General features: G+C 43.4%; 1 protein-coding gene across 1 annotated transcript in view; it reads left to right on the top strand.

Annotated features, from left to right (window-relative positions):
• Positions 1-1,201: 1,201 nt before the first annotated feature.
• si:dkey-22o22.2 (neural-cadherin) overlaps positions 1,202-20,795 on the top strand; it is a 116,263-nt gene continuing 96,669 nt past the window's right edge. The window contains 5 exon segments of the mRNA XM_018678732.1: positions 1,202-1,462; positions 3,106-3,184; positions 4,099-5,195; positions 5,197-5,283; positions 5,285-5,678. Coding sequence (XP_018534248.1) covers positions 4,701-5,195; positions 5,197-5,283; positions 5,285-5,678 — 976 coding nt within the window. The 5' untranslated portion in view covers positions 1,202-1,462; positions 3,106-3,184; positions 4,099-4,700.

The following is a 20,795-nucleotide window of genomic DNA, read 5'->3' as shown; positions in this document are numbered from 1 at the left end:
GCATTTTTTCAAGCTGACAGACACATGCAGGCAGAATGTGTTGTGTTCTCCCCACGTCTGGTCTGTGACAGCCTTTTTCCACTCAGGCGGAGTTTCTTCTCTCAGTGTTTCCTGATGGAGGACTTGGAGAAGCGTGACCGATTGATTGGAGGCTGCAGCCAACATGTCGCCTGAGTACAGGGCTGCAGAGAGAGAGAAATCAGCAGGAACAAACCCGAGGCCTGCAGCAGCATCAGCAGCTGCTCGCAGGCTACGACCAGAGCCGCTGAGCACCGAAGCTAAATTTCAAACGCAAGAATGTCAAGTTGATTCTTGTGACCTCAGGGACAAAGTTTCACTAAAGATGTCTTAAAGAGAACAACCCTCTCATGAAATGGAGCAGAGCTACTTTCTCGCAAATTAAAAGGGACACAGATTAAAGTGACTCTGTGGTCTCCAGAGGATGAATTCACAAAACATCCTGAGGCTAAAAGTGGCTGAGTTAGGAGAAACTCTGTGTCAGTCACTTTAAGGCTCCTAAGTTCTTGGTCTAAGAGAAATTCACAAAGCTTTAAAAGTAGCTCCTCAGTCTGTGAGACATTAGAGACAGACCAGAGGACTCCTGCTCATCTGAACTTGTAGAAACAGAATCATTATGTACTTTTAAAACTATTTACTGTTTCTGCCTTATATGGATTCAATTGGCTCCATGACGAATCAGGAGGTCTTGATGGGTCAAGATCCCAGCTGCCTTCAAAAAAAATTATTTTCCCCCAGAAAACAAAGAAAGAAAGAATTGTTTTTGCTTTCCAAACAAAAAGTTGAAAAACTAACTAAATAAATAAAATAAAAAATCGGGCAACTAAATCTTTTATTTTCCCTTTTCAGTCCAGGTCTCCACCTCAAACTCTGTCTCTCTGCCTCTACAAACAATAAAAATTGAAGCTTTCACTGTGATATGATTTCAGTAATTAGTCAATATGACATTATGTTTATGTCTCTAAATATCATCTAAATATTCTGGGTTCAGCATTGACTATTTTGAAACCTACCAGCCCGAAAAACAATTTTTACTGACCAAACCTCCAAAATATGCAATTATCAGTCTTATTAACAGTTAGTACTTCCTCATTTATTTGTAATTTTGCAGGGTTTACATTGACTTTTCATGTTTGAGTTCGGATGCTCAATATAACCAGGCTTATGGCGTGTGGTCATTCACAAAATGGCCGCTATGTGTCACTGTAACGCTCAGCGACTGTGTTTTATTCACTAAACAAACGGAGCAGAGAGGAGGAAGTTACCTGCATTCCGTGTTTACGTATGAAGAAAATATCTTTGTCTACTCCCCGAACGATGGAAACCATCGCTGCCAGCATCAGTTCTTAATCAGCGGCTGTTTCTTCTCGCATGAACGAATCAAATCAGCCCGTCTGTCCGGACCGGAAACGGGAACGGTTGACGTTTTTATCGATTTATAAAGGTCAGTAACACCGTGAAAACACTCTCTGCATGTCACAAACGTTAAAAAAGAGAGTGACACTGCGTTTGTGTCGATTGTGGAACATTATTTAAGTTTAAAGGTCGTTAACTAGCGCTTCAGCTCTCGAAATGTAGCTGTTAGCATACATTAGCAACACGTTAGCTAGCTGCTACGAGTCAAAATGGCGACAGGAAAATTCCTTCATATCAGTTTAAAGTCTTACATGTGTCCTCTGCTGTGTCATTGTTGTCTGAAATACATTTCAACGTAACTTCATATGGTTTAGTTGTGTGCACTCCAGTTTATGCAACTTATTTATGTATTTATGAGGACATATTATAAGCTAGGTGTAAATGTTGTGCTAGGACAACCAGTAGTAGAAGTAGTAGAAGTTAGCATCACCCTGGTTCACTCCACAACCTTTTTCTCAGTTGGGCTTTTGGATTATTGCAGAAAATAAAAACTCCGGAGCAAATAAAAGTGTGTGTGATATCTATATTATTTATTCATACATCCTAGGAAGCACTGGGACTCATCATCAGTGATGTTTCCTGAGATCATCAGGTGTTTCAGGTCCTTCAACAGCATACACCCTCCCTCAGGTGACCCAATTAACAATCAATTATAGATTATCATTATTTTTCATACTGAAAATGTCCATGGCAGAACATAGGCTGCTAAAGAAAGTGTGTTTGTGCTCAATGAAATCTTAATGCTGTAATCAATAATCGACCATTGATTAACTATTCCCAACTATTCCCATCCCCGGTCAGGACGAGGGGATTTATCTCTGGGTTCGTCTTTGTTACGTGTCATTTTTGTAAATTTTCTCCAGATGTTTAGTTGAATGAAAAAAATATATCAAAGAATCTAAGATCCTGACGTCTTCATAAAGCTGACAAATGTCACTGTAATGTATTTAAAGATGTACTTTGGTCCAGATTATTTCCAGAATAACTTCACACTGGAATCTGAACACATTCAGACAGGAGCTTCTCAGAGATGAAAGTGATTTCTTTCATTCATTCATTCATTCATTCTGCTGCGTGTCATTATCCCATCACGTCATTTCACCCACTTCCTCCTCCTCCAGTCTGTGATCAAAGGCCTGAGGCTTTTCATTCAGCCTCAGAAACAAAAACATGTGCAGACAATTCCACCGTTTTTAAAGTGGATATGAAATGAGATATTTGAAAACTTCAGAGGTTTCCTGGACGATTCGCTCGCTCAGGACGAGCCTGGTTTGGTTTCCAACAGAGCAGGAAACAGGTGAAAAAAAACAGATTGATCTCAGCAAATTGCTCCTTTATTGAAAAGATCCTTGTTGATAAATGACGCTGCTGCAGGCCGCCATCGTTACCGTGGACAGGAGACGAGTAAACGAGGCTTTTAATGCAAGGCATTAACGCCGTCAGGGTCTGTGGTTCAATTCCCACTGCGAGGATGAAGGAATCAATCACAACAGGGATAAAACAGATAATTAAACAGGAGGGAGGAAGCAAATGAAAGAAAAGAGCTTTTTTAAAACCCACTCATTCAACCTGCTGATGTGAATCTAAAGGGCCAGTCTGCACAAATTACAGTAAATAAATAAATAAGGGACAGTTTTGGTTAAAGGGCACTTCTGTCTTTTTCTTTTGCAGCATTGAAACATGACTTATCTTCACGCTGACGTCAACAGCAGGTCATGCTGTAAATCTGTTCAGCTACACATCACAACAGGTGAGTGAGAACACATTCAATGCAACATATTCATATTTTCTCCATAGTCTCTACATTACTGATTAACACTTTGGTAATAAATAGACAATTTACAGAAACAACAATGTGTTGTTTTATTTTAAAATTACATTATGTCAGCGTGGATAACTTAATTAATGTCAGCTTTGATTGAATTAATTATACCTTTTTTTTTGTTTAATCATGAATTATATGTGTGATTAATGTTTATGTAAGAATTTCCCTTAACTGAATAAACACATAAGGTTTATATAGAAGTTTGTATTTACTTCATTTAATCAAACAGATTCAGTTATTTTCCCCAAAACGTTGGAAAATAAAGAGTTTGTTTTGTCACTGACAGACTCAGACTGTTATGGAGAGGATTCCTACAGAGACAGATTTTTATTAAAGAGGAAGATTCTTTTAGTTTAACCAGGAATGTCAATATATATCAGTACCAGACTCCATTGACAAAATCAGGAATTTTACTGAGCAGAACACAGGAGCTGTTGCCTCCATCTGTTAGTGTGTCTGTGTTACTGTGTGGTACTTTTGCTTCAGTAAAGTATCTGATTACTTCCTCCACCACTGAAAGTCACACAGTAACACAGACACACTAACAGATGGAGGCAGTGGTATTCCAGCAGCTCCGGTGTTCTGCTTTGTAAAATTCCTATTTTTGTCAATGGAGTCTGGTACTGATATATATTGACATTCCTGGTTAAACTAAAAGAATCTTCCTCTTTAATAAAAAGCTCGGTCTCTGTAAGAATCCTCTCCATAACCACCAGTATCACATTCCTGACCTGCACCTGCTCCTGTGACCTGACAGAGAGGATCACAGGTAATCAGATCTAACGGTCTCACATGGGTCAGGACCATGAGTTGTTCTAAACTTTCTCTCTCTCTCTCAGCTGACTCAGCCTGTCAGAAGGCGGGTCCTGCGGCCTGTCACTCAGCCCGGCTCCTGCTCTCTGATTGGCCCCTCTCCTCCGGGGTGGGCGGTGCCACGTGCCGCCACATGGAGGCTGCTGGGTGTCTCCGTGCCCGTCAGTCTGATCCATCCTCCGGTGGAGACGCTCCGGACACTCTGGAGCAACTTGGCGCATCATCACCATCATCATCATCTGTACGGGAGAATATTTGAACTGAACTGAGACTCATGGACTCTGATTATTGATTACTGATTACTGTCTGCTGATGTGATCAGATTTTTTACCGGAGCACCGGAGAGGAGAAGACTTCTTCTTTTATTTGTGCGTAAAAGTCCCTGATTGAATTTTTACTTCAGTGTAGAGGACTGAGACTGTTACTGATGTTTCCCTTTGCTTGTTCCCGGAGCTCACTGGGAAGATTTCAAGTGAATTGTTTCAGGAAGTAAAGGTTATTCTTTTTCCTGCTGCACGGGACTTTGCGGATTTTTATTTTTACGCATAAAATCCTTCAGTTTTGGATCCGTATCAGCTCTCGCGGACACTTTGCTGTCTCCTGCACCTGAACCGGGTTTAATGGAAACATGACCAAAGCTGCAAACGGACCGGTTCCCCTGCACGACCTCCTCCGCCTCCTCCACCTGCTCCCGCTGCTGCTGCTCCATGTGTCCCCGGTGTGTCTGTCCGCGCAGCCCGAGCATCCAGCGCGCTACTTCGGACACATAGCGGAGAACTCTCCGGCCGGGACGGCGGTGGACGGGGTGCTGCTGCCGCTCGGAGCCGGCGGCTGTCCCGGCGCGGACCTGAACGCCAGCCTGCAGGGGGACTACGCGTCGGATTTTAGGCTTGTGCACCGCCGCGGACACCGGGAGCACCGCGGACATCTGGGTCTGGTCTCCGCTAAAGCGCTGGACCGGGAGTTTATAGCGATGTACGAGCTGCGGGTGCAGCTGCCGCCGCGGTGTCTGAGGAGACCGGCGGCCGTCCAGGTCGAGGTGTCGGACAGGAACGACAACATCCCCCGGTTCACCACCGGGAACGTTACGGTGGAGGTGGACGAGCTGACGCCGCTCGGTACCGAGCTTGGCCCGCTTTGACGCGAAGGACGGCGACGCGGAGAGGAACGGACGCGTCACCTTTTACGCGTCACCGGAGTCTCACCTGCTTCCACGTGGTTCCCCAGACCGGACAGGTTCGGCTGGTCGGGTCCCTGCAGGGGGTCAGCCGGGTCACCCTCCGCCTCTGCGTGAAGGACGGCGGAGACGTGGCGCTGATCGGGGAGCCCGCGTTCCTGCGCGTCGACGTCCACCGCTCCGGCAGAGCGCGGCGGAGGCCCCGCGCTCTCTCCGAGGAGCTGACCTACACCGTGACCGTCCCGGACCACGTCAGAGTCGGGGACCTGGTGTTCACGGTGCCTGACCAGAGGTTCCAGCAGCGGTGGTTCGAGGTGATATCGGAGGCGGACTCGCCGGTCCAGATCGAGCGGGACTCGGGACGTCTGTACCTGGCGCGCAGCCTGCGGGAACCCGCCGAGGTGACGGTGAAGATCCAGAACCTCCGAGGTAAGAGGAGCTGGTTTCTCTCTCTGTGCGTAAAAACCTGCAGAGTCATGGTGATGGTTTGATGCCGCTGCTGCATCATGTTTATTCATATTTGGATCGTGATGAAGCTGAAAAATTGACTATTGATTATTGATTTGCTGCTGATCACAGATTATTTGCCTGTTTGAATTTTGTTTGGTGATTGGTTCGTTTTTTGTTTTTACGCTGAAACTGGAAAAAGAATCGTTTAAACCACAAACTGACCTGAAACTCTCCTGTACTCTTCTTCAAAAACACGAGTGAGCTCCCCACTGTCTTTAAACGCTCCAAATACAGAGAGCCTCAAACAGACGGTTTAGTTGGAAGCAAAGACACATTGCACAGAGGAAAAGTGGTGTAGCTGATCTTATTGGTGAGGTCAAAGGTCAGCAGTCATGCCACGTGTCCTTGGTTTGTAGTAAAAAGTCCACAACGTTCAGAAAGAGCGGAATGACCCTTTAATACCCATGATGACCACAGATGTAAGGCTTGGTTTCTCCTGCAGCAGACTTGTCTGTTTTATTGCAGAATTTTCCTTTAAAGAGTGAGTGGGGTGTATTCATTGAGGTGTGTGTGTGTGTGCGTGTGTGTGTGTGTGTGTGTGTGTGTGTGTGTGTGTGTGTGTTGGCTGGTTTCCAGCTGAGAGTTTGAATCAACCTCAACCGTCACCGGCTACTTTCCACTCTTTTCATTCATTCCTTACAACACTCCTCCTCACATCACACACTCAGCCAAAGTGTGTGTCTGTCTGTCTGTGTGTGTTTATAGTGTGTGTGTGTGAGTGAGGGATTTCTGGCAGCACACACCCAGCAGCAGCAGCAGCAGCAGCCGGTTGTTAAAGGACGAGCAGAATTGACAGTGTTTAGTGTAGAGTAAACACAACCTAAACACACTTCACACACACACGTTTAAATTCAACATACTGTTACCACACACACACACACACACACACTCTCAGAAAGGCTGACATCCCTCCACAGGGCCCGTGTGCGACCTTGACTGAAGCTGATAATTCATATTTTTCCGTGCAGTTATTTTCTTCTTTTCCGTTTTATATTTATTTATTTATATGGAAAAACCACATTTGATGAGAGAGCAGTGTTTGTTTTGCTCCGCTTCACTCGGCTGCTGCAACGCCACAATTTCCCATTTAGATTAAAGAAGTCCACTCACCTAAACAACAAAATAGGCTGTTTGGAAAAAAAAAAGGATTTATCTGAGCGTTCAGGGTTCAGGCTTGGTTCTTCCTCTCCCATAAAAACAAATCTCAACAGTTAATTCTGTATTTTAAACTTTTTCTTTAAGAAACTCTTCTGGGTTCAGTTTTTCTACCAGATGTTGGATAGCATCGGTGAGGTCTGATAAGGTCTGGATCAGGTCTGGACCAGTCCAGTTCTTCCACATAAGGATTTAATGAAACAGGGAAGATAGAAAAACAAATATCACATACTTCTAGTTGTACACTGTAATCACAAGTTTCTGTTTTGCTGCTGTAACTTTATAAATGTGTTGTTTTTTGCACTGGTTGTCATGCATTGGTAAAAGCAGGTACTCCTGATATAAGCTCTGGGTTTTACAGGGTGTTTCAGTTGTCAGTCCTTTTCTGTGCTGCCCAGCTAAGGCGAGTAAAGTTGGCCTTAGTGAGTTATTTTCACTATTTTTGATGCTAATGTTAGCAAGGTTAGCACCTGCTAGCGTCAAACTTTGTTCGCCTTAGTTTAAAAATAGAAACTTATCAACAGCGAGAATCACCCTGTAAAACCCAGAGCTTATTTCAGGGATACCAGCTTTTACCAGCGGCTGCTAACGTTAGCTAGGTTAGCTGGGTTTACTAGGTTAGCAGGCTAATGTTAGCACTCACTGGCATCAAATTGAAATGTATCAGCTGCAGCCGTTTCCTGTTCTCTTCCTTGTCACAGTGGAAACAGTAGAATGACTCTGAATAGTTTTTGGACTCAGATCGGACTCAGCACTGCAGCATCTGGAAAACAGGAGAGACTCAGGAAACAGGACTTTAGAGATACTTGAACTCTGAGCCCACCCTGAGCTGTTTGACAGCACGAAACGACGTCCAGATGCCCCACCCCCCCACCCCCAAAGTAAATGTTTAACCAAAAGCCTAACCTCCCCACATCTGGACAGCTGTGGTGGTGGTGGCTCGGTGTTCTGGTCAGATCTGGCTAATCAGTCCATCCAAACTGCATCTCCGCTGTTTATTTGTAGAAATTAGTCGTGTTTGCTCACCTGGAGCTCCCCCAGGTCTGAACTCACGGCTGAGACAGACCCAGACAGTGTTCGGCAGGAAGCTTTGTTTGTGTTGAAGCGAGCTGCAGAGCTCAGGCCTCCTCTGGTTGGTCGGTGCAGGGAGTGTGTGATTTGGTCGACACGGCGCTGAGCCTGCTGTAAACTGGCCTCGCTGATTGAGGCGGCCTGTCTTTCGTCGTCATGATTTTGATGTGTGGGAACGAGGTCTGAGCGGCGGTGGCGGCGGTGGGCTCTGATTGGTCGTCTGGCTCTGCAGATTCTCTCTCTGTTCAACCACACACACCTCAGCTCCTGTGTGTAATAAATGCTGCACACACACAGATGTCACCTACACTCTCTCTCTGGCAGGTCGTCCATCACTGCAGATGGCAGCGACTCTACTGAGTCTGTTTTATCCTTGACATTCAGTAAATGTTCAGAAAACACACACACACACACACACACACACACACACACACACACACACTAGTTTGTCCTCTTGGTGTGTGGAGGCCGTGACTTCAGGCAGCTTTCCCCCCTGTGTTTGTGACGCTGGGTTCCTCCTCTTATGTAAACTGTATGTGTATATGTTGTTGTTATAAGTGTCTGACAACATTATGGATAGGATTTCTACAGAGACAGAGCTTTTTATTAAAGAGTAAGAAACATCAGTTTATATCAATACCAGACTCCATTGACAAAAACAGGAATTTAACCTGAGCAGAACACAGGAGCTGCTGGAATACCACTGCCTCCATCTGTTAGTGTGTCAGTGTTACTGTGTGACTGGAAGAAGTAATCAGATACTTTACTGAAGTAAAAGTACCACACAGTAACTCAAACACACTAACAGATAGAGGCAGTGGTATTCCAGCAGCTCCTGTGTTCTGCTCAGTAAAATTCCTGTTTTTATCAGTGGAGTCTGGTATTGATAAATATTGATGTTTCTGGTTAAATAAGAAGGAGCTTACTTGTTGATAAATTTCAGTCATGGAAGAAGTGTTTGGATTTTGTTTAACCAGAAACATCCTAATATATCAATACCAGACTCCATTGACAAAAACAGGGATTTAAGCAGGAGCTGCTGGAATACCGCTGCCTCCATCTGTTAGTGTGTCTGTGTTACTGTGTGACTTTCAGTGATGGTAGATAATAAATATGAGTAAAAGTACCACATAGTAACACAAACAAACTAACAGATGGAGGCAGAGGTAGATTAGCAACTCCCCTGTTCTGCTTGGTAAAATTCTTGTTTTTGTCAATGGAGTCTGGTGGATTTGACCTGAGTGAGAAAACGGCTGTTTCTGATTAAACAGAAAGGATCTTACTGCAGGTGTATCATGGTGTAGTTTTTGTGTAGGATATTTCAGGGCTGGATTTAGCTGTTTAAAGAAACTGCATCTGTTTCCTCTTTAGCCTTAATCCTTTGTGTTTTGCTTGTGTGTGTCTTGTGTTTGTGTTGGGACATATTCCCTGTCCTACTTCACAGATTTCCTTGGCGTTGGATTCCTAATAGCCAGATCAGATTTGGATCTGCTTCCAGGTTGATAAAGCACTCGGATTCGCTAAGCTGCGAGGTTTACTATCTAATCAGCACAAACCAAATACGTGCAGCGTTTAGGTGCAGTCAGACTTTCCATTCAACAGATGAGTTGATAAAGTGCGATCAGACCCCGACTGAGACTCGAAACGTCACAGAGCCACGGAGCTTTTATTCTTTACCGTCTCATTAACTGTAATAAATGTGTTTATTTGCATATTTAAATGAGAAAATTGTTCCTGTTGGCTGCAATTAAAGCAGCTGCCTGCTCACCGACGGGCCTGTTCCCTCATTAAACCGCAGCCTCACTGTTGACTGGTATTAATTGTCTCAAACACACACTATTACACAAACACTGTCCTCGTCTGTCAGGCTTTTCCTACACATTTTATTTGTGTGTGTGTGTGTGTGTGTGTTTGGCAGCCCTGAGGTGACACACACACACATTTTTTTCCTCCTGTTTATTCTATTGTCTTTATTTCTGGATTTAGCCCGAGGCCTGAAGCAACCTGCCACCACACCACGTGTTTGTGCAACTGTGTGTGTGTGTGTGTGTTTGTGCGACACCAAACACTATAGGACTGTGAGCCCTGGAGGCTGCTGAGCTTCACAGTGATTGTGTATTTGTCAGTGTCACATACATTGATCACAGCAGTCGCAGTGTGAGTGTTTATTTGTTGGTATTTCACTGTTTTCTGTGTGTGTGTGTGTGTAAAATGCTGCAGGATGTATTGTTGTGGCCACACACTGAAGTTCCCCCAGAATGACCTTTTTTTTAAAAGGCAACAACAAAGCAGCGACACACACATAAATGACGCTCCATATTCACCAGATTTAGCTTCAGCAGCTTCGGATGCAGCTCTGATCATCAGGCTAAAGGAACAGTCTGTACGTTTTTCACCGTTTCCTTCACCCACTGAGTCCGATTAGAGGATGGAGACCAGGTTCATCTCTGTGTATGTTTTAGCTTAGCTTAGCACAGTTAGCACAGACACTGTTAGCCGAGGTTTTACCTGCTTAGGATAAGAAGCTAACACCTGTGTAACTTGGATAAATTACCCTTTTGTTTGTCAACAAATAGTTTTAATACTTTTTGCTCCTAAACACCACAAATGCACTTTTTATTTTATTTTTTTATTTTTAATGTGTTTATTCAGTTTTGTAAAGAACATTACAGCCTCTAGGGGGCGCTAGCTAGATTCCAGCCTGTTAGACTTGTTTACTCCCCCCCCTCCCTCCCTGTCTGTCCTCACTGCCCCCCTCCTTTGTTTCTGTCTCTCCCTGTTGTCCTAATAGCTTATTGACAGCCAATCAGCAGTAGCCTCGGGCAACACCACTCACCAATCACCAAGTAGGACAAGGTCATCCCATCCAGACTGCAGCGATCAACACACGCAACACATGACACGCTACATACAAACAACACCGAGCTATTTATGGTGTTTCTGTAAAAATATGAGCTCTTAGTTTAAATGATTCACGGTTCGTTGTTACGAGTAACACAGAAGTTTGAGAAACTTTTAAAAAGTCCAAAATTAAACCAGACAGCTGCTACTTCCTGTCTTTATGCTAAGCTAGGCTAACTGCAAGTAAGTAGTTTTCATCTCCTTATCAGAGCTCTTCACTTCCTGAACCGAAACAAGGCCCAATAGTATATATTACCCATGATCCCCTTCTCCCTCTGAACCAGGAAGTGCTGTGGCTGTAACAAACACACCAAACTCCATTCAAAATTCTTGATATTTTCAAAGTTTCCTGGCTGGAAATCCGAGATGAACTCTGGTTTTTAATGACTTATGTGTCTTTTTAACAGATTTACAGTTCGGCGTATCTATCTATCTATCTATCTATCTATCTATCTATCTATCTGTCTATCTATCTATCTATCTATACACACAGAGAGAGATGGATGGTTGATAAAATGGAGGTTTAAAGCTAAACAGCGAGATACCAGAGGCTGTAAAAGGCAACATGGAAACACCTGATCCTCACACACACACAGATGCCTCTTGCAGAGCTCCCACCTGGAAACACACCTGGCTCTCCTCCACACACACACACACACACACACACACACACACACACACACACACACACACACACACAGAGCCAAGTATCAGATGTGTGGATGTGTGGAAGTCGTCTTCTGGTTAATTAATGAAAGTCTGGAGCCGACATCAGACGACACACACACACAGGCCACGGGCTTGATCTTCACTTAGGCGATCATGTGTGTGTCTGTCTGACGACCACACACACTGTTTCCATCCCTCCCTCTCCCTGTTTTCCAGCTGTTTACATCCCTCTTTCCGTTCTCCTTTCCTTACCTTTAACCTCTGACCCTGATTACACCACCTCAACCAGGTCACTGCAGTGAAGCTGCTCAACCTGGTTCTACTTGTGCTGCATCTGTTCGGCCAATCAAATACTTTCCAGTGCACGTTCATGCGAGATTATTTTAGATAGCGACTGATTGGACCTGGCTGGCTTCCTGATGAAACAAATTCAGTGGAGAGTTTCAGTGTCCTGAGGTTGGTTTAAATGCTTTTTGATGAGCACTGAAACCTGCAAGAATCTGTCACTTTCTGTTATGAATATGATCAAATATTAAGGTTCAGGAGGTTTTTACCAGGAGCTGAATTCTCCTCAGAGGTCTCCTCCTCTCCAGAACAAACAGACCAAGTGATTAAAGCCAGTAAAATTGCTAAATCAAGCAGTTTCATGTTAAAATCAGTGTTTTTCCAGTGCTCTTTGGCTGTTAGCTGAGCTGCTGCTAACGTTAGCTCAGCTTGTTTTGAGAAGTAGCCCAGAGTTTGGCAAATTCCCAGTTAATTCCTGGTAAATCCCAAATATTCCTGTTAATTCACATGTACACTTTCCAACTTTTCAACCATAATCCTCAAATAACAGCATGTGTTAGCATCCTAAACCCAGCATCACATCACCTGTCCATCTTCAGGCTAATTTAGATGCAGTTGGAGTCTTCTGTCCACACTCTGTGTTCATGTCATCTGTACTTCTGTACGTTTTTCCTGTGTAGTGACACAGGTTGTGTTGTTTGAAATAGACGTACCAGGGGTGATTGATTATTAGTTGTTCTCAGGTAGAAGGAGGTGAGTTAAACAGCTCTGGTTACCTCCACGTACAGTTCAACTCGCTGACTGATTCTACAGAAAGTTTGAAGGTTGTAACTTTTATGGTTTTTCGTTGACGCTACGAGCTTCGAGCTTCAGTGTCAAAATGGCGACCGCTGAGCTCTTCAGGTGAACAGGGGCGGGCGTCGTCCATTTTCTCCGACAGGACTGACGTGAAACCAGCTTTCTGGTTCCACTGAGGACAGAGCTTCTGTAAACTCCTCTTGGAGCTTAATCCAGAACTATTTTTGTCCAGTAAACTTGTCGAGGTCTTTGTGGACTCGTCGGACTCGTCGGTGCCGCTGATGTTCATCTCTCACTGTGAATTTGCGCGGCTGCGTTGCGGTTTGTTTCTCTGTTTTATAACAAGTCACACTGGAAATTCTTCTTTTCTTTCCCACTGTCAGAAGTTAAAGTCTGTGTGTGCAGAAGCAGAGCTGGCACTGAACCGCTTCAGATGTTTTTCTTTATAAGAAAATAAGACTTGAACGCTCAGTGATAATGACAGCGCTCGTTCAGATCGGAGCTTCAGTGGATTATGTAACAGAACCGAACAGAGACGTCTTTTCTCTCCGGTTTAGTCGAGCTGCTCTTCTCGCTGTCCTGCACCGACACACACTCATAATACAAGCTGACTTCCTCCTCCTCCATCTCTCTCTGATGAACAGAAGCAGCAGCAGACTTTACTTCTTCTCCAGTAACTCTACAGCTGTGTGCACATGTTTGTTAACATGTATGTGTGAGATGCTACACATCTGTTTTCTGCATGTTAACCCCCCTCATTCCCTCTCCAACCCCCAACACAAACACACACCCTCGGGGCTGTTGCACATCACCGTGTCTGCTCATGTGTGTGTTGACGTGTCCTCGCTAATTGTCTGCCATCACACTCTGCTGCTGTTCGCTTACAGCTGAGACGGATGAAAGTGTGGACGGAGCTGCAGAGTTTTAACCCTGAACCGAGACAAAATAGTTTTAGAATCAGGCTGAATTTCTGTCGTCTGATGTGAAGTGAAGCTGCTGATTAACAGCCTGAATGATCCACATTTACACTGTGCATTTACCTCAGTTTTCTACTGAGGGATCAGTCTATTAAAACATTGTTTCCTCCACTTGTTCTCACAGGGTTTCAGGTGAGAAGGTTTATGTTTTTTTAGATTTAACCACCTCAAAGTGGACATAGTCTGGGTCCTGGTGTTGTGTAACGAGCAGCTGCGTCCCCAAAGCGCCGCTCGTGGGTTTTGTTTCTATGACAACACCACCATGACATCTCTGCCCTCGTTCGACAGACTGGCATCAGTGAATTGTTTTTTATTAGTATGTGTTTGACTGTTTTCCCACCAGCCGGAGGCAGTTTGATTGATTCTCCAAATCTACGGCTCGGTTCACACCTCGTTTTTTCTTAAATGTTCCGTCGCTGTTAACTTGAGCGAGTCTAGCGGTTCTGCAGTCTCAGGCTCGTTATTCAGCTTTTCCGCAGGTGTGACCAACTTGATCTTGATTGGACCAAAATAGTCACATGACACATGCAGGTGGAAGATAGGATAACATCAGGATCTTCTGGACAAGCTCAGAGATTTTCAACCAGAAGCGCTCAAAGTGGACGAACAAAAAAGGTGTGAAATGAGACACGAGCTGAAAGAACTGAGGAGATAAACTTTCAGAACAAAGCTGAGACTTTTTATGAAGTGTCTCTAAGAGCAGCGACGTGTCGGTTTTATCCAGCAGCAGTTTCTGACCTTCACTGATCCCTGCAGCGTGGAGAATCACGTTTAAAAACCTCAGTGTCTCCAGAGCGTCCGCCTGTCCGTCAATCTCCACCATGACGCTCCTCCGTTCGTCTTCCCTCCCCCCTCGGGCTTTGACTCCTCTCGTGGTTGATGCCCCCTCGGGGACAGACGGTGGGATGAAGCAACGCTCTCGGCTCCTTCGTTTCGAGTCAAGGTCGCTGCACCGATTAACGAGTCTCCCGCTCTGGGGGAATCAGGACCAGGAGTCAGGAGGGAGATGGTGATCCCTGTCCTCCAAAACTCCCCTCCACCCTTCCCTCAGCAACAGAGACTTCAGACGATTCTGTAGAAACGAGAAAACTTCAAACTGCAGCTCAGGAGTCAGGAGATAATTTTGATCTATTAGCTCGTACACACAGGTGACCTGTTGACTATAATACAGAGCTGCAGCACTGATCCTGAAACCAGGAAGTAAGTTAGCATGTTAGCATGTTAGCATGTTAGCTCTTCCTGTTGTCAGTGTGTTTCTGGTTAAATGTCTGAAATAAGGTCTGTGGTTTTAACACAAGCTCAAGACATTTTCATGTTTTATTCTCCAACATAAAATGGGTCAGTAAATCCCCCACTCCTGATGTTTGAAGCTTTTACGTGTCTTAAAAAAGGCGGTTGCTAACGAGTGTCTAAATGAGACTACAGAGGTTGTCGGGGACGTTAACATGAAAACCCATCTACTCACCAGTCCACCTTTACAGCCTCGTTGTGTTTCTACTCACGCTCTTTCAAACTCTCACTAACTTTCTAAGAAGAAAGGCTTTTGTAGAAGAGCTCAGAGCTAAATGAAATGACCAGTTGGAAGCTTAGTGGTGGAGACGTTGACGTCATGTGACCGTGGTGTAGTTGGTTTATAGCCTAACATTAGCTTCTTACTTCAAACATCAGAACAGTGGTGTTCATCTGTGAAGATGATCTGATCAACTAAACCTGAAGGATCAGAAACTTTAGCTGCTCACTGTTTATTTTCTGGAATAATCCAAAACACTATGAAAAAATCTCATTGGCTTTTAGTGGAGGAACCAGGCTGATGCTAACTTCAGGGCTAGCTCTACAGGACTCTATTTAAATATCCTGATATAATTTTCACATTTTTTACATCTCATATTACAAATTAAGATTCCAGATAACATCTAATAACTTATAGTCAACAGTTAAACCACACAGATCTGCAGTGAGCTTTAAGAAGAAGAAGGAGTTTCATTATGGCTTCCTCTCCTCACACATCTCTCAGAGGTGGGGGGAGGAGATATTGGGGACATTCAACATTTTCAGGAGGCAGCTCCGGTTTCCAGCAGCAAAAGCAGGATTTTTTTTTTGTGAGTCTAAGCAAGTATCGCTGTGAACTTCCTGTCACCTCCCCCTCCACCTCCCCCTCCATCCTTTACATCTGCCTCCTCACCGCTCTCTCCCTCGTCGCTAATGATTTAGAGCAGGAGTCTCTTCATTACAGAGCCACAGAGCTGCCAGGTGATACTGGAGATTAAAACCATCAGACCTGGATTTATTGTCGTATCTCTGACATTAAAACACAGATTTTTTGTATTACAGGTTTTCTGCAATTGTATGTTTAAATATGTAAATGAGGCATTATCTAATTAAATATGCACTCATTTGCATTAACTTAACAGAAATATGAACGTTGGAAAAAAACAGGTTCTCTTGTTGTTGAGTAAAAAGTTTTTACAGATGGGATTTTGGAAATCTTATTTACTATATATACACTCGTCAGAAAACATTAACAGCCATAAAAAAATACATTTTGCCATGTTTTTATGGATAAATGTTCTATAAATCAGACTGTGAATGATATATGAACAAACCCCTCTGTAGAAACTTTCATCATATAGACAGGAATAAAACTGGAAAGTTTGGTGAATTTAAGTTTAAACTGAAGTGGAGATATTTTGGTTCAGAGTCTGAGGAAAAACTAATTTTGACTTTAAAGATTTGTATTTTAAACTCAGAACGTCTAAAACACAACTAGGGTTGCAAACAGGTGGAAAACTTTCTATAGATAGAATTTACAGGAATTTTTGTGAAATTTGTGGTAATTTATACAAACGTCATTATAAAGGTCAGAGGACGTCACGTGACGCGTCTGAACGACTGATGATACAAAGGAAATTACCACGTTTAGACCCGATAACACAACACAGCCAACTTAATAACCAACTTTTAGGAAACTGAGGAGAAACGTACAGACGCACAAACTGTAAAATAAACATTTTATTGTGTATTTTTCTTTTCACCGGTCTGAAAGAAAACGTTACAGAAGCAGAATGGCCCAAAGTCACACACTGAAATAAAACTGATGCTTGTTGGTGTCGTCCATCGTGGTGGTCGGTCGCAGCTCTGATGTTCCAGTCTGACCAGTCCATCTGCCACACACACACACACACACACACTCTGCCAGCTGTCTCACAGCAGTCCCATGATACCTGACCCATATGCCTCCTTCGCCACATGGACACGCACTTATACACACAAACACACACATGCTTAGATTGAAATAAAACACACACTCACTCTGTAAATATCCGAGCTAAACATATCCACATCTCCTCAGGTTTTCAGTGAAGTTCAGTCTGTTTCATACAGTTGCTGTTACAGTAAAAACACAGCACCTCCTTTAGTTGAATAGAAACCAGAATACAACATCTAATGTCGCTGAAATCCATCGTGTGTCTTCACCAGGTTTCTCACAGATACCAAGGAAAATACTCGACACCATTTTAGATATCGCAGAGACAAAAATGACAAAAAGAGTTTTTAATAAAGACGTTTGTGAACGAAGCAGAGGACAAATCTGAAATCCTGCTTTCTTATTATTTGAAGCATCATGTGAACAAATAGTGAATACTGGCTTTGCTGACTGGTTTGTCGGCCTTTAAGATGCTTCGCCACGTTTGTTGTGCTACTTTGTGTGACACCACTTTGTAGCTTTGTTTACATACAAGCTCATCGACATCCTTAACTTTTCCCTGATCGTTTGCCTCGTGCGCAAAATAACCATTCCACACAGCACTTTTGCTTTTCTCATTTTTGACTCTAAATGAGAATCTAATCTGATACTAATTTCTAATATCAGTCGGTGTCTGATTTTGTTCATTTGTTAATGTCCCTCAAATTAAATTAAAGCTGAAAGAGCGAGACTTTCAAGAAAGACGATGGAGACCAGATTTAAATCACAGCAGTCTGGGTAGAAAGGAGCAGGTCTGGTTAATGAGAAACATGTTTCTGTTGATCTTTACAGCAGCTGTGTGTGTGATTCCAGATTCTGTTTATACCTGGATTTGTTGTAAAATGTAAATTGGTTTTAAGAAGACAATATGGACACGTAAACTAATAATAACTAATAAGGGAGCAGCCTGCAGACCACGCTCTGCTTCTCCTGTAACATAAGACATTAAATGTACAAGTATAAACACACATGTAAACACAACACCACAGCAGACACACACATGTAAACAAAAGCCAGAACACGGTCACAGAGCAAACATTTAAACAGACAAAACACACACACACACACACACACACACACACACAGAGCTCAGCTAGGTGTTAGCAGGACGTGGTGGCAGGACTGGTTGGCACAGTGACACACACACACACACACACACACACACACGTGGCGAGCCCTCAGGGCGTGAGAGAGCGAGCGGCGGCCGTCCTGTCAGAGCTGATTTGAAGCCGCGGCGTCGCAAACACAAACCTGCTTCATATTGGATTACCAGGCCCTGCTCTGAAGAGGTGTGTGTGTGTGTGTGTGTGTGTGTGTGTGTGTGTGTGTGTTTGTATGTGAGGGGGTGGACATCTACACCTTTGTTGTCGTCCCTGAAGCGCAGTGTGACTCCCAAATAAAGTTTAGTCCTTTATTGTGACTGCAGCGTGTGTGTGTGGTGTTCAGGTTCATTGTCGTATTACATTACCTGTGGATGTGTGTTTGTCAGGCCAGTAGGTCGTATGTGTGTGTGTGTGTGTGTGTGTGTGTGTGTGTTTCCGTCTCCGTGAGGTTCAGTTTGATTTTTAGACTGTGCACATTTTTGAGTGTGGAGGACATTTTATGAGAGGTGAAGAGATTGTTTTAAGTGGAGACACTTTGGTGTCATGAACAGCTCTTAAAACTACATTACCCATGAGCCTCAGCGGACACTGCTGCTGGACATTTGGTGTGTTCCAGTTCTGACTCTTTCTGGTCAGAGGTTTGAACCTGAACGCTAATCTTTGAACCAGATGAAGGATTTTTGTCATCGTTCCACCAAAGATCGTCACAGATGAACATCGATTTTTAACTGGAAACTGTTTTATTTAGTGTTTTAAATTATTTTATTGACTTGATCTGTTTGTTTCGGAGAGGATAGAGGATTGTGTTGGTCCTAGGCATGGGACAACATTCCCAAATTTCATGATAGTGAACTTCCTGCTTGTCAGCAACAGGAACAGTCTCAGGACTTTTTGCACCTTGTATCATAAAACATTAGGTTGAAAACCGCACATGGAAGTTTGGAAATCAAGAGGAATTTAGTGTATTTATTTTTATTTATTTTTCTCCTACCTGAGTATCACACACATTCACAGAGAGAGAAATTAGTGTTGTATATGAATAAAATATACAGAGACAGAGATTATTCTGAGAGACAAACATGGAAAAGCTCCGAACGTACAGCCTCTGACACTCGCTCCCCGCTGAACGCTGATGTACTGAAGGTGCGAGGACATTTCTATCTACAACGCCTGCTGACTTATTGATGCTACTTGTCAAATATAAATGCATCGTTGTGATCCAACAGAGACGGAGAAACATCCTCTCTTCTTCTGTTTTTGTAAAATATTTCTTCTTTTCTGTTGGATTTCCCCTCCGGAGCTTGTTGGGGTTTTTTTGCCGTCTGATGTTCAGGGAGGTTGGAGGATGAAGATGAGGAGGAGGAGGATTTCAAAGTGGCTTCCAGGCTGGAGAGTGTTTTAGTGAAGATATGTGGCAGCCATTTTGTTGTCTTCTTTGTTGGGGTTTTTTAGCCTTTAGGGCAGCAATGGTTAAACATTGGTCGCACACACAAACACACACTGGTTGCACTGTAAAAGGAGAGGATTAAAATTTAAAGTACTTGTGTTTTTTATACTTTAGTCTGCTGTTATTGATTAGGCTGCAGTGTTGAAGAGTTTGTGGGAGGTTAAATTTTGTTTTCTTGTAGTCGTCTCACTTGGCTCCAAACTTAAACAAGAAAAAACAAGAAAAAGTAAAAAATTTGTAGGACTTTAGTGAATGTGGAGACAAGCGGTAACAGAAAGAGTCGTGAAGTATTTCCTTTTGTCATATCCTCAATAATATACAACAGGAACGCACAGGAGTGTTCTAGATAATTAACACCACCATAGGTTCTTAAGTAAAGCCTTCACTTTAATTATTTCAACATATATTTTTGAGAAATTATGTGTTTTTTATCAGTTTGCAATAGCTGATCGACAGTACCATAAAACCAACTCCTATAGAAGTCAGTGAGTGTGAATGATTAGATGTTTTTAAGTGAAGTGCACCTTGTGAGTTGTTTTATAAATGGTGGTTTCTGCTTTGGATTCAGTGCACATTGATATCACTTAAAGATCCTCAAGTGGAAGCTAATAAAGTCCCTCTAAACGGACTTTGTTTTATCCACACTTCTTTTCAATCACTTCTCACACGGGGCAGTTATTATCGTCTTAATTGACAGATCAAGATCGTTTTATCGTCCAGCGTTCACAGAAGTGGAAGGTTCTATTAAAAAGTTCCTCTGGTCTGGAAACATCTACTGAAGTTTGACGCAGTGATACTGAACTTATGATAGAACCAACGATTTAAGAAATAAAGAAGGTTTTATTCAAGTAAAAGGACTGAACTCAGTTTCCACTGGAAAACTTCAAGGGTTGAACACTGAGTTGAACTCCTGACAAAGCTCGTCTCTAGCTGCTTTCCTCTGCTGCAGGTGTGGTGATGAGTTTCAGACTCTAAAACAAAGACTCTAAAACAAACAGCAGGCGGCTCCGTCATCGCTCTGAACCTGCTTCACTTTGTTTAATGAGACGTGAAGATGTGAACGTCGGGTCGTCTTACATCCAGGAAAGAAGCGCTGCTGATGACAGACGCCATGCTGGAGCCCTGCAGCTGAAACACCATCACACCTTCAAGTGTTTTAAAGAGGTCGAAACTTAGTTAAACTTAGTCTCTATGTCTGTAAATATCAGGTTTACCTGTAGATCTGTGTAAAGTCTGGTAAAGCGCTAACCCATACATCGGCGTTTAAACCAGGTCAGTGAATTCCCATGTGTCAGCTGTGGTAAACGTCTCGCTCCAGCAGCAGGCGAGGTGACACGACTCTGTCAACACGCCCGCCTGGAGACTCCATTTCCCAGAAAACACTGC

The sequence above is a fragment of the Lates calcarifer genome, linkage group LG15 (genome assembly GCF_001640805.2).
Source record: "Lates calcarifer isolate ASB-BC8 linkage group LG15, TLL_Latcal_v3, whole genome shotgun sequence".
Classification (NCBI taxonomy): domain Eukaryota; kingdom Metazoa; phylum Chordata; class Actinopteri; family Centropomidae; genus Lates; species Lates calcarifer.
Note: the sequence above shows the minus strand (reverse complement) of the source record. Positions and strands in the feature narration are given on the sequence as shown.